We start from the raw sequence: 13404 nt of genomic DNA on the forward strand, positions 1-13404 counted from the left end.
AGGAGGCGTTGCCCACTAAAGTAGCCATTAGCTCCCTATGGTTGTTGAGCGCTTGGCAAATCACTAGCCCAAGCTGAGATATGCTATATGTGTAAAATACATACCCAATTTTGAAGATTCAGTATGAAGATAAAGAATGTAATATCTTCTGGATAATTTTATATTAATTACATGTTGAGGTGATAATATCTTGGTTATACTGCGTTAAATAAAAAATATCTAAACAGGGCAGTGTGATTGAAATCTGAGCCCCTTCAGGCACGCCACACCTTGCCCCGCCCCTCAGAGTTAGCCCCGCCCCCCGCCGGGGTTGCCGCCAAGACCCGAGATGGCTTGATTCTCTCCGCCTCCGGGAGGGACCTGCTCCCGGCCTCTTCCGTGCCCCGCGCGCGTGCGCACTCCAGTAGAGCTCGTGGAGGTTCCCTGGGGTCCGTGTTTTCCAGACCCCGGGCGGGATCCTCCCGCGGAGGACTTGGCGCTCACGGGGAGGCCGGGGTTAGCCCGCCATGCGTTGGGGGCTGCACCCGCGCGGGCCGGGGGCGGTGGCTCTGGCCACGGCCCGAAATCTGTGGGTGCCGCCCCATCTTCGTTGTCACCCGGGATGGCGAGGGACGACGAGGAGGCTTTTGGTGCGGTCAGTCACCGGGGCCAGTAACCAGCTGCAGAACTCGAGTAATGGCAGATATCGGGACACAGTGCTGCTGCCGCAGACCAGCTTCCCCATGAAGCTGCTGGGCCGCCAGCAGCCCGACACGGAGCTGGAGATCCAGCAGGTGGGCAGGGAGGCCCGGGCCGGCCTGGGGGCGGAGGGGAGCTGGGCCCTCGCCGGCAGCCGCTCCGGGTGACCCACACACCCCGGCAGGTAGGGCCGCGGGTTCTAGACTCCTTTGGGCGGCGACGTTGTGACCGGACGAGTGGGTCTCCCAACAGGGTTTCTTGCTGGAAAACCTCTAGGTGAATCCCTCAATTGTAGCAGGTTCCAGAGCAGAATATTAAAGAGGGATGCTCGCATAGCAGCGCTGAATATAAGTGCCATTTTTTAGGCAAAAACACGTCGAATTTGGACACTTTTCCAGTGGTTTGTGAAAAGTAAATTAACATGGACACTTGTAAATAAAGTTTTCGATTATGTGGGAAAGTTGAAGCTTACTTTTGTGGTGTCGTTAGGCGCCTAGTTGGAACTCTGACTTGTTTGCAGAAGAGAGTAGCTGTACTTACTTCCTCAGAGTCCCCTTCCTAAGCTATGCACCTTTCTCCTGTGTTAGACTGAGTTTTCTAAGAGAAAATTAACTTCTCAGTTTCTGTACTTCCAGAGTTTTAAAAATTCTCCGTATTTAGCATATATTGGTTAAGTAAATTTGCTTAGCCTAGATATTTTTATGGCAGTTATCAGACTTCTAGACTCATAAACCTGTTTTGGCCATCTACTTTTTTTTTTAAGTTTATTTATTTATTTTGAGAGAGAGAGAGAGAGAGAGAGAGTGAGTGAGCAGGATCAGGGGAGGTGCAGAGGGAGAGAGAGAATCCCAAGCAGGCTCAGCACTGTCAGCACAGAGCCCCATGTGGGGCTTGATCTCACAAACCATGAGATCATGACCTGAGCCGAGACCCCCAGGGGTCTGATGCTTAACCGACTGAGCCACCCAGCTGCCCTGCCATCTACTTTTTTAAAGTGTCTTATTCAATACTGTTGTTATGCCAGGAACTGTGACAATTTCAGATGTTTTCTCGTGTAATTTTCACACCAGCTCTGTGAATTGGTTATTGTTAACATTTTTTCAAAAGAGGGAACACGGATGCCCATAAGGGCAAAATGACTGGGCCAAGGGTACACAGTAGGTGAGAGAAGGGGGGTAGGGCTGCAGTGAGTGTTATTGGGATTTTGACAGTAGCAGGTATTGAGGCCAAAGGAGAGCAAGGATAAGAGTGTGTGGGTGTGGGGGGATGGGTAGTGTACAGGCCCTTCAGCATGGCTGGACTGAGGAGTGAAGGGTGGAGAGTGCCGAGAGACTGGCCAGAATTTGGTGCTCCTAAACAGGGCCCTGTTTACAGTATAAAGAGCTCAGACCTCAATGTGAAGCCTATAGGGAAACTATTAAAAAGTTTTGAAAGATGAGGACTCAGATGTGCATTTTAGAAACTTCACCCTCAGGTTTTAGAGTTGAATACATTGGCATGGGATAAGAAATAAGCAAATGCTGGCTGTTACTTACGGTAAGATGCAGGAGTATGTATTTGGGTGATGTTCAGATATTATGGTTCTTTTTAAACAGAAATGTGGATTTTCAGAACTTTATTCATGGCAAAGAGAAAGAAAAGTAAAGACAGAATTTTGTCTTCATGATGGACCTCCTTATGCAAATGGTGACCCACATGTTGGACACGCTTTAAATAAGGTAATTGTAATTTAAGTTATGAGACCTGAGGGAAAAACCTTTATGTAAGTACACTTTACAAAGTGTATTTTGCTTTTATGACAAGTAAATTTGCGTTAATGCATAAAACTAAATTGTCTTTTTTTTTTTTTTTGGTGAAAAACATGTTTTGTTTTGTTTTTTTAATTTTTTATTATATGAAATTTATTGTCAAATTAGTTTCCATAAAACTAAATTGTCTTAGTAGAAAGCAGCAATAGTTTTAGTGCTGTATGGAAAATAACATCCCTGGTATTTGCATTGAGCTTATTGTTATTTTAGATGAGTAGATATTTTATTCAGTAAATAAGTATTCAGCACCTACTATGTGCCAGGCATTTTTCTAGACTCAGGTAATAGCAGTGAACAAAATAAAGATGAATCTTCTCTTTACAGAGCTTATGCTCTAATGAAAAAGACATAATAACACAAAGAAGTAAAATATATAAATGTTAGATAGTTGCTGTAGACGGAATACTTGTTCTTCTCCTCCCGCTATTCATATGTTGAAACCTAATAATCTCTAAGGTGATGGTACTTGGAGGTGGGGCCTTAGGGAGATGACTAAATCATGAGGGTAGAGCCCTTATCAGTGAGATTACAAAAAAAAACCTCAGAGAGCTTCCTTGTCTCTCTTAGCCCTGTGAGGGTACGGCAAAATGATATTGGTCTGTGAACCAGAAAGCAGCCCTCACCAGACTGAGTCTGCCGGCACCTTGATCATGTCCATTTTCTACTTGGACTGTTTATTTATCTTACTGCTGTGTTTTGAGAGTTCTTTATGTGTATAGCCTAGGTATTAAACCTTGTCAGATATGTGGTTTGCAACTATTTCTTCCAGTCTGTAGCTTGTCTTTTCAAGGTATATTGAAGAGTAAGTGTTCTTAATTTTTTCTAAGTAATCTCTACCCCGAATGTGGGGCTCGAACTCATGACCCCGGAGATCAAGAGTCACATGTTGTTCTGAATGAGCCAGCCAGGTGCCCCCTAGAAGTTATTAATGTTGATGAAGTTCAGTTTATCAGTTTTTCCTTTTATGAATCATGCTTGTAGTGTCATGTCTAAGAAATGTTTCCCAGGCCTTCCATCCTGAAGATTTTCTCCCATATTTTTTCTAAAACTTTTACATTTTACATTTAAGTCCATGATACATTTTGCATTAACTTTTATATAAGACATGAGACTTATACTGAGGGTTGTTTTTTTTCCCTATTGATGTCTATCACCGTTTCTTGGCACTCTTTTCCCTAATGAGTTGCTTTTGTACCACTGTCAAAAAATCAGTTTGGCAAATGATTCTCCATTTTTAGATTCTCTATTTTGTTCCATTAATCTATGTGTCTGTCCTGGTAATACCACAGTTTTGGTGACTCTAGCTATAGAATAAGTCTTCAAATTGGGTAGTCTCTATGTTCCCATTTTACTGTTTTTCAAAATTGTGTTAATTTCAGCTCCTTTGCCTTTCCATATAGGTTTTAGGATAATTTTTTGACTGCAGTATCAGAGAAGGTAAGCTGAGTTTTGAGAGTACTAGCAGGTACTCAGGTCAATTGTGCGAGGTGGATAGTAAACAGTATGCAGTTTTTTGAGAGAACTAATTTTAACCCCCCTCCCCACCATTTTATTGAGGTGTAAGAGACGTGTAACATTGTATTTGTTTAAGGTGTACAACATAATGGTTTGATGTATGTATGTATTGCTGAATGAGTACCACAGTTAGTTAACATGCATCTTGCCACACGGTTACAAATTTTTATTTTCTTGTGATGAGAACTTTTACCACTGACTGTCTTAGCAACTTTCAAATACACATTACAGTATTGTTAACTATAGTCACCATTCTGTACATTATATCCACAGAATTTATTAACCTTATAACTTGAAGTTTGTATATATTGACCACCTTCATTCATTTCCCCCCACCCAACCCCTGCCTCTGGCAACTATCAATCTTTTCTCTGTTTTATTTAAAAAAATGATTTAAAAAAGGAAAAATGATAAATTAGACTTCATCAAAATTAGAAACATTTTATGACTTCAGTTTTCTTAAGATTGCATATATAAGTGAGATCATCCGTATTTGTCTTTCTCTAACTTATTTCGCTTAGAATAATGCCCTCAAGGTCCATCCATGTTGCAAATAGCATGATTTCCTTCTTTTTCATGGCCAAATAGTATTCCATTATATATGTCCACCACAACTTCTTATCCATTCATCCATTGATGGGCACTTAGGTTGTTTCCATGTCTTGACTGTTGTAAACAATGCTACAGTGAACCCAGGCGAGTAGATCTCTCTTCCAGATAGTGATTTTGTTTCCTTTGGATATATACCCACTAAGTGGAATTGCTGGATCTTTTCTAGATCATGTGCCAGTTCTATTTGCAATGTATTGAGGAACCTCCATACTTGTTTCCATAGCAGCTGCACTAATTTACATTTGAACCATCAGTGCACAGGGGTTCCCATTTCCCCACACCCTCACCAACACTTGTTATCGTTTATCTTTTTTTTTTAATTTTTTTTTTTCAACGTTTATTTATTTTTGGGACAGAGAGAGACAGAGCATGAACGGGGGAGGGGCAGAGAGAGAGGGAGACACAGAATCGGAAACAGGCTCCAGGCTCCGAGCCATCAGCCCAGAGCCCAACGCGGGGCTCGAACTCACGGACCGCGAGATCGTGACCTGGCTGAAGTCGGACGCTTAACCGACTGCGCCACCCAGGCGCCCCTCGTTTATCTTTTTGATAACAGCCATCCTAACAAGGCTGAAGTGATACCTCACTGTGGTTTTGATATTCCAGATGATTAGATACTTGCAGCGACTTTCAATGTACTTGTTTGTCATTTGTATCTCCTCTTTGGAAAAACGTTTGGGTCTTTTGTCCATTTTTAAATCAGATTTTTTTTCTTGTTGTTTTGATTGTTTTGCCTTTGATTTGCATGAGTTTCTTATATTTTGGATCTTAAACCCTTATCAGATAGATGATCCCCAAATAGTTTCTCCTATTCTTTAGGTTGGCTTTTCATTTTGTTGATTGTTTCTTTTTTGTTTGTTTGTTTTTGAAGTGAGGAATAAGCTTTTTAGTTTGGTGACAGTCGCATTTTTTAAAATTTTTGCATTTATTGTTTGTGTAACAAAAATCATTGCTAAGTAAAGGAGCTTTTTCATATGTTTTCTTCTAGTAGTTCATAGTTTCAGATCTTATAATTAAGTTCTTAATCCATTTCAGTTAAGTTTTGTGAGTGGTGTAAGATAGAGAGAGGCCCATTTTCATTCTTCTGCATGTGAATATACAATTTTCCCAGCACCATTTATCCCCATTGAGTTTTCTTGTTTCTCTTGTCAGATATTAATTGACAAGGATTTATTTCTAGGTTCTTAATTCTGTTCCATCAATCTAGGTTTTTGTTTTGTTTTTATGCCAATACCATACTGTTTTGATTACCATAGCTTTATAATATAGTTTGAAGTCAGGAAGTGTGATGCTTCCGGCTTTGTTCTTTCTCACATTTGCTTTGGCTATTTGGAGTGTTTTGTAATTTATTACAAATGTTAGGATTGTTTTTCCATTTCTGTAAAAACTTCACTGGAATTTTGACAGGGATTGCATTGAGTCTTTAGGTGGCTTTGGGTAGTATGAACATTTTATTGTTAAAATGTTTTCAGTGTATGTACAGATCTTTCAGCCCCTTGGTTAAATTTATTCGTTGTGGTTTTTATGACACTATTATAAATGGGATGGGATTGTTTTCCTTTTTTTGTTCTTTTTTTTTTTTTTAACAATTCATTGTTAGTGTATAGAAATATTACTCCTTTCTGTATGTTGATTTTGTGTCCTGAAACTTTAATGAATTTGTTTATTCTAATAGCTTCTGATTGAGTGTTTAGGATTTTCTGTGTATAAGATCATGTCATCTACAAACAGATAATTTTACTGCTTCCTTTGGCTTGGATGACGCCTTTTATTTCTTTTTCTTTTTTCTTTTTGCCTATTTTCTCTGGCAAGACCTTCAATACTACATTGAATAGGAGTGGTGAGAGAGGGCACCCTTGTATTATTTGTGATCTTAGAGGAAAAGCTTTCAACTTCTCACTGTTGAATATGATGGTATCTGTGGACTTATCATATATGGTCTTTATATGTTTTTTTTTTAATGTTTTTATTTTTGAGAGAGAGAGAGAGAGAGAGCGAGCACACATAAGCAGGGGAGGGGCGGAGAGAGAAGGAGACACAGAATCTAAAGTAGGCTCTGAGCTCTGAGCTGTCAGCACAGAGCCTGACATGGTTTCGAACTCATGAGCTGCAAGATCATGACCTGAGCTGAAGTTGGACGCTTAACCAACTGAGCCGCCCAGGTGCCACTGGTCTTTATTATGTTGAGGTACGTTCCTTCTGTACCCACTTTTTCAAGAGTTTTTATCAGGGAAGGATGTTGAATTCTGTCACATGCTTTTTCTGCTTCTATTGAGATGATGCTATGATTTCTGTCTTTCCATCAATTAACTTATTGTATCATTTTTGGTGTATGTTGATCTTTGAATCCCAGGGACAAATCTCATTTGCTCATGGTGTATCATCCTTTTAAAGTACTGTTAAATTTGGTTTGATAGCATTTTGTTGAGAACTTTTGCATCTATATTCATCAGGGATTTTGAACTATAGTTTCTTATCGTGCCCTTATCTGACATTGGTATCATGGTAATGCTGGCCTCATTTTTTTGGATGAGTTTGAAAAGGTTTGACCTTCATTCTTCTATAAATATTTGGTAGAATTCACAAGTGGAGCCATATGGTCTTGGGCTTTTCTTTGTTGGGAGGTTTTTAGTTACTGATTCCATCTCCTTACTTGTTACTGGTCTCTTCAGATTTTCTATTTTTTCATGATTCAGCCCTGGTTGGCTGGATATTTCTAGGAATGTACCCATTTCTTCTGGGGTATTCAATTTCTTGGCATATAATTGTTAATAGTAGTCTCTTAACGGTTCTTTGTCTTTTTCATGTATGAGTTGTAATATCTCCTTTTTCATTTATAATTTTACTTATTTGAGTTCTTTCTCTTCTCAGTAAGTCTAGCTAACAACTTGTCAATTTTGTTTATCTTTTCAAAAAAAAAAACCCCACACTAAGTTTTGTTGATCTTTCCTGTTGTTTTCCTGTTTTCTATTTCATTTATTTCTGTTCTGATCTTTGTCATTTTACTTCCTTCTGCTAATTTTGGGCTTAAGTTCTTTTCTACTTCCTTGAGCTATAAAGTTGAGTAGTCTGGGATCTTTCTTGCCTTTTTATTTTTAAAAAAAAATTTTTTTAATGTTTATTTTTGAGAGAGTGAGAACAGAGCATGAGCAGGGGAGGGGCAGAGAGAGAGGGAGACACAGAATCCAAAGCAGGCTCTAGGCTCTGTGCTGTCCGCACAGAGCCTGACATGGGGCTTAAACCCACGAATGCAAGATGATGACCTGAGCTGAAGTCAGATGCTTAACTGAGCCACCCAGGCGCCCCTCTTGCTTTTTTTTTTTTTTTTTTTTTGAGTTTATTTATTTTGAGGTGGGGAGGAGCAGAGAGAGGGAAAAAGAGAATCCCAAGCAGCCTCCGTGCTGTCAGTGTAGAGCCAGATGTAGGGCTCAAACTAATGAACCGGGAGATCGTGACCTGGGCCGAAATGAAGAGTTGGACACTTAACCAGCTGAGCCACCCATGTCCCCCTCTTTCTTGCTTTTTAAGGTAAGCAGTTATTGCTATAAACTTTCCTCTAAGAACTGCTTTTGCTCCATTCCCTAAGGTTTGTTTGGTATGTTGTGTTTCCATATTTGTTTGCTTCAATATATTTTTGACTTCTTTTTTTTATTTTTTTTTAAAAATATTTATTTATTTTTGAGACAGGGAGAGACAGCATGAACGGGGGAGGGTCAGAGAGAGAGGGAGACACAGAATCTGAAACAGGCTCCAGGCTCTGAGCTGTCAGCACAGAGCCTGACGCGGGGCTCGAACTCACGGACCGCGAGATCGTGACCTGAGCTGAAGTCGGATGCTTAACTGACTCAGCCACCCAGGCACCCCTTAATTTCTTATTTGACCCATTGGTTTTTCAGAAATGTGTTGATTATTTTCCACATATTTGTGAATTTTCCAGTTTTTTCCTATTATTGATTTCTAACTTTATACCATTTTGGTATGAAAAGATACTTGATGGGATCTTAATCTTTCCACATTGTTAAGGCTTGTTTTATAGCCTAATATATGGTCCATCCTGGATGGTGCTCTGGTGCTCTTCTGCTGCTATTGGATGGAATGTTCAGTGTTTATCTGTTAGATCCATTTGATTTAAAGTGTAGTTCAAGTCCAATGTGTCTTTACTGATGTTCTGTCTGTATGACTTGACCTATTCATTGTTGAAAATGGGGTATTGAAGTCCTCTACTATTGTGTTCTTGTCTTTTTTTTTTCCCCCCAGATCTGTTAGTAGTTAGTCAATGTATTCAGGTGCTCTGATGTTGGATGCATAAGTTTTTAAGACTGTCATATCCTCCTGGTGAATTGACTCCTTTATCATTATGATGACCACATCTCGTTAACAGTTTTTGGCTTAAAATCTGTTTTGTCTAATATTTCTCTTTGGGTTTCCATTTTTGTGGAATCTTTTTCCGTCCCTTCACCTAATCCCTACATGTGTCCTTACAGCTTACACGTGAGTCTCTTATAGGGAGCACAGTTGGGTTTTGTTTTCTCATCCATTCAGCCACCCCACATCTATTGATGGGTGATGTAATCCATGTACATTTAAAGCAATCATCGATAGGCAAGGACTTATCCCAATATACTGTTTTCTGTTTGTTCCTCTCGGTCTGCCTTTGTGAATTGATGATTTTTTTCATAGTGGTATGCTTTGATTTGCTTCTCTTTTTCTTTTATACATTTCCTGAAGGTTTTTACTTTGTGGTTACCATGAGGCTTACATAAAATATAACAGTCCTCTAAGCTGATAGCAGCTTAACCTCAGTCACATGCAAAAACTCTATCCTTTTACTGCCTCTAACACATTTTATGTTTTTGATGTCATAATTTACATCTTTTTATACAGTGTATATACTGGCCAGTTATTGTTGCTATAGTTATCTTTTTTTTTTTTTTTAAACTGGAAGCAAATTCAATGTCCACCAATAAGTTTATTTATTTATTTTGAGAGAGAGGGAAAGAGAGACCACGTGTGTGTGAAGTGGAGAGGGGCAGAGAAAAGGAGAGACAGAATCCCAAGCAGGCTCTGTGCCATCAGTACAGAGCCCAATGCGGGCCTCACATTCACAAACCGTGAGATCATGACCCGAGCCGAGATCAGGAGTCAGACGCTTTAACTGACTGAGCCAGCTGCGCTCCCCACTGTAGTTATCTTCAATTCTTCTGTCCTTTGGTCTTTATATTAGAGTTACACCATAAACGTACCAACATATTACACTATTGGGGTATGTTGAATCTGACTATAGACTCACCTTGATTATTTTCTTGTGCTCTCTGGTAGTAAATCGCATCCTTTTATTGCAGCTTGAAGAGCTCCTTTCAGAATTTCTGAAATTTTGACTTATATGGCAGGTTTAGTGGTGGTGACTTTGTCTGGGAAGGTCTCTCTCTTTCATTTCTCAAGGACAGCTCTGCTGGATCAAGTGTTCTTGGTTGGAAGTTTATTTACAGCATTTTGAATGTGTCATTCCACTCTGTCTGGGTGTGCAAGGGTTCTATAGAGAAATCTGATAGCCTCATGGGAGGGTGTGGGGGAATTAAAATTGACAAGCTTTTTTCCTTTGCAGCTCTCAAGGTTCTTGCTTTGTCTTTGATTTTTGACAGTTTTATTATAATGTGTCTTTCAGAAATCTCTTTGGGTTGCGTTTGTTTGGGAATGTATGAGCTTAGTGAACTTGGATGTCCATGTATCTCCCCAGATTTAGGAAATTCTCAGCTATAGTTTCTTTGAGTTTTCTGACTCTTTTCCCCCTCTCTTTTCCTTCTGGGATTCTCATAAAACATATATTTTTTTAAAAGTAGTTTCAGACTAGTTCTGTAGGCTTTCTTTATTGCTTTTCATTCTTGTATCTTTTGTACCTTTGACTGGATAATTTCAAATGATCTGTCTTTGATTTCACTGATTCTTTTCTTTTGATGGGTTGTGTGGACTGTTGAAGCTCTCCACTGAATTCTTCAGTTTAGTCACTGTATTCTCCAGCCCCAAATGTATTGTTGGTTCATCATTGTTTTTTATCTTTGGATTGAACTTTTAATTTTACTCTCGTATTATTTTTCCGATTTTGTTAAATTGTATATGTCTGATCTCTTGTTGCTCTTGGAGCATCTTTAGGACAGTTATTTTGAAATGTTTGTCAGGCATTTTATGGATCTTAATTTCTGTGTGTGTGTGTGTGTGTGTGTGTGTGTGTGTGTGTTTTATTAGAAGTTTACTTTGTTCCTTTGTTCCTTTGTTCCTTTGATTCTTCATGATTCCTGCAGCCTTGTGTAGATGACTATGCATTTGAAGAAGCAGTCACCTCTTCGAGACTTTATGGAAAGAACTCACATATAGATGGGGGCATGCTGGAGTGTGCTGTGGTGCAGGGTGTAACTGGGATTGCTGCATCTAGGATTTTCGATTGACTTTTTTTCCTCCCCCTGGCAATTCTAGGTTAGGGATGGGGCTGGTGTAGTATCTTGTCCGCTCAGGCAGTTGGGAGCACGACATCAACAATGGTGTGATCGTTGATGAGATCTGTGAATGGTCCACCATGGGCGTATGGGCTGCTGGGGTCCTCAGCAGCGCCTTCAGGTCCAATGGCTAAGGACCAGGGCAGGTGGTGGTGGTGGCCTGAGCATCACGTGGTAGCCTGATGCCTGGCCGTGGGAGCCAATGTGGTGTTAGGGGCCAGCCGCAGACACAGGCAGTGGGGAGGGTCAGAGCCAGGAGCAGTGTCCGGGGCCACCGTTGGTCAGATAGTCAGCTCAGGGACCCTGGCTGTTGGTTTGTACTCCTGTGACTGCTGTGGCTAGCCACAGCCTATGCACGGTAATGGAGGGTGGTCATGGACGCTGGGGCTGGTGGCGTGCAGGTCAGTGAAATGAATCAGGGCCAAGCCAGACCCATAAGCCATTGTGGGGGCCTTGGCTGTCAGCATGCATTTGTGTGACTACGGGAGCTAGCTGCAGGCCCTCAAAGCCATGCGGGCCAGTGACGGGAGTCAGGGTTGGCTCCGTGCCCGCGGGCCAGCAGCTGCGGGATCCCTGATCGTCGGCACGTAGTTGTACAGCTGCAGAGGTTAGCCTCGTGCATGTGCACAGCAGTGGATGCTGGCGATGAGAAATATTTATGTGTCTTGCAGGGATTTTTTTTGTTAGAAACTGGGCATTTTAGATAATATATTGTAATAAATCTTAATAATTACCTCTTGGACACCTTCCCCCCTCGTGGCTTTTTATTATGACTTTCTTGTTTATATGTGTAGCGACTGCATGGATTTTGGTTTTTTGTTTTTTTGGGTTTTTTTTGAGGTCTCTTTCCACCCTCTCCTATTTTTCTTCAGCATCAAGCCTCTGATGTTGCTTCTCGGGGAGGCACAGCTTTGCGTGTGCTCAGTCACCCTGGGTTGGCTGTGGTTTTGGCAGGATGCCCATCCTCTTTCCCTGACAAAACCCATCTATTTTACTCAGAAGATTTCCTACTGTTTTCTCTCTTATTTTCAAAAGTGCCCTGGGGCATAATCTGTTCTGTAGACTAATCCATCAAATTTGGGGGATCCCTCGAAGTATTAGGCCCTGGAGTCAGTGTTTGACATTTGTTCTCATCCCGAGAGGGTCCCGCCCAGCTGTGTCTTCTGGTTTTCTCCTGCAAACTAGCCGACCTAGATTTTAGCCTGTGTCATCTTGAATCTATGAACCTTCTCCAACTGCCTTTCCTCACTGCCTCCACTGGTTTCGACAACCTCCTTCGGCCTGGATTTCTCTGTGCTCTGTTGCTGGGAAGAGAGTAAGAGCCATTTTTTTACTGCTTGTTCCTCTCCTCACGGACAATCTCCCGGCCACGGCTCTGGAGCCAAGAGTGGGGACAACCGTATACTCTTCTGTGAGAGACACCCCCGTTTTAGGAGCTGAGCACTCGTGGGAGAGTCAGTAGTCTGCGATCTTGACCTGCCTTTCCTGTTGTAGAACCACCATCTTATGAGCCTAGACAAGTGGGATTGGAGCCCCAGTCTTCCCAGCGGACTTTCACCTAGAGTAGAGCGTGTTCCCTGAGTGGGGGCCAAGTAGAGGGAGGGAGGCCCATCTCTCGACTGCCCTTGCCTGGAACTGAGAGCCTCAGCTGCAGGGAGCTGGGGCAGGGTCAGAAGTGCTGACAGAAATGTTTGCCCTCTCTGGGGAAGACCTCCCTGCAGCCGGGAGCTGGGGGGGACTGGAGAGGGAGCCCTGTGTTGTTGGCAGCAGTAGACCAGAGTGGATTCTCTGCTGTGCTGAGCTGGCAGGCTGGAGGGAGGGAAGGGTCTTGGTTCAGATGCCACGGACTCTCACTTTTCTTACCAAATTTTTACAGAATTTTTTCTCGTATAGATGTTGCTTCATCTGTTGCATACCTGTAGGGCCATTTCCAGGAGCTTTAAAGGTTGGGTTTTAAAATTACTCCCCCAGATTCAGTGCCAAGCGTGTCCCTGTGGTTCTTTGCATTGTCATACCCGAGGTCAAACTCTGTTTCACTGAATTTTCTCTCTTGTTTTTCTGTTTTTAATTTCACTAATTTCTGCCTTTTATCATTGTCTTGCTTCTGCTTGCTCTGGGTTCCTTTGTTCTGTTTGTAGTTTCTTGAGGTGAGAGTTTACATGATTGACTGGACTTTTCCTCTTTTTCTAACACATGTATTTTATTGCTGTAAATTTCTGTCAGTACTTCTGTAGCTTGTGTTCTGCAAATTTTAACATGTACTTAGTTTACATTTTTATTCAATTCATTGTGCTTTGCGA

At 41.5% G+C, this 13404-nt stretch overlaps 1 protein-coding gene across 1 annotated transcript in view; it reads left to right on the forward strand.

The window, feature by feature from the left end:
• The first annotated feature begins 399 nt into the window (after positions 1-399).
• The window catches only part of IARS2 (isoleucyl-tRNA synthetase 2, mitochondrial), a 65713-nt gene continuing 52708 nt past the window's right edge, over positions 400-13404 (forward strand). The window contains exons 1-2 of the mRNA XM_030302264.2: positions 400-773; positions 2274-2396. Coding sequence (XP_030158124.1) covers positions 507-773; positions 2274-2396 — 390 coding nt within the window. The 5' untranslated portion in view covers positions 400-506. The remainder of the gene's footprint in view (positions 774-2273; positions 2397-13404) is intronic.

Source organism: Lynx canadensis, chromosome F1 (assembly GCF_007474595.2).
Source record: "Lynx canadensis isolate LIC74 chromosome F1, mLynCan4.pri.v2, whole genome shotgun sequence".
Lineage (NCBI taxonomy): Eukaryota > Metazoa > Chordata > Mammalia > Carnivora > Felidae > Lynx > Lynx canadensis.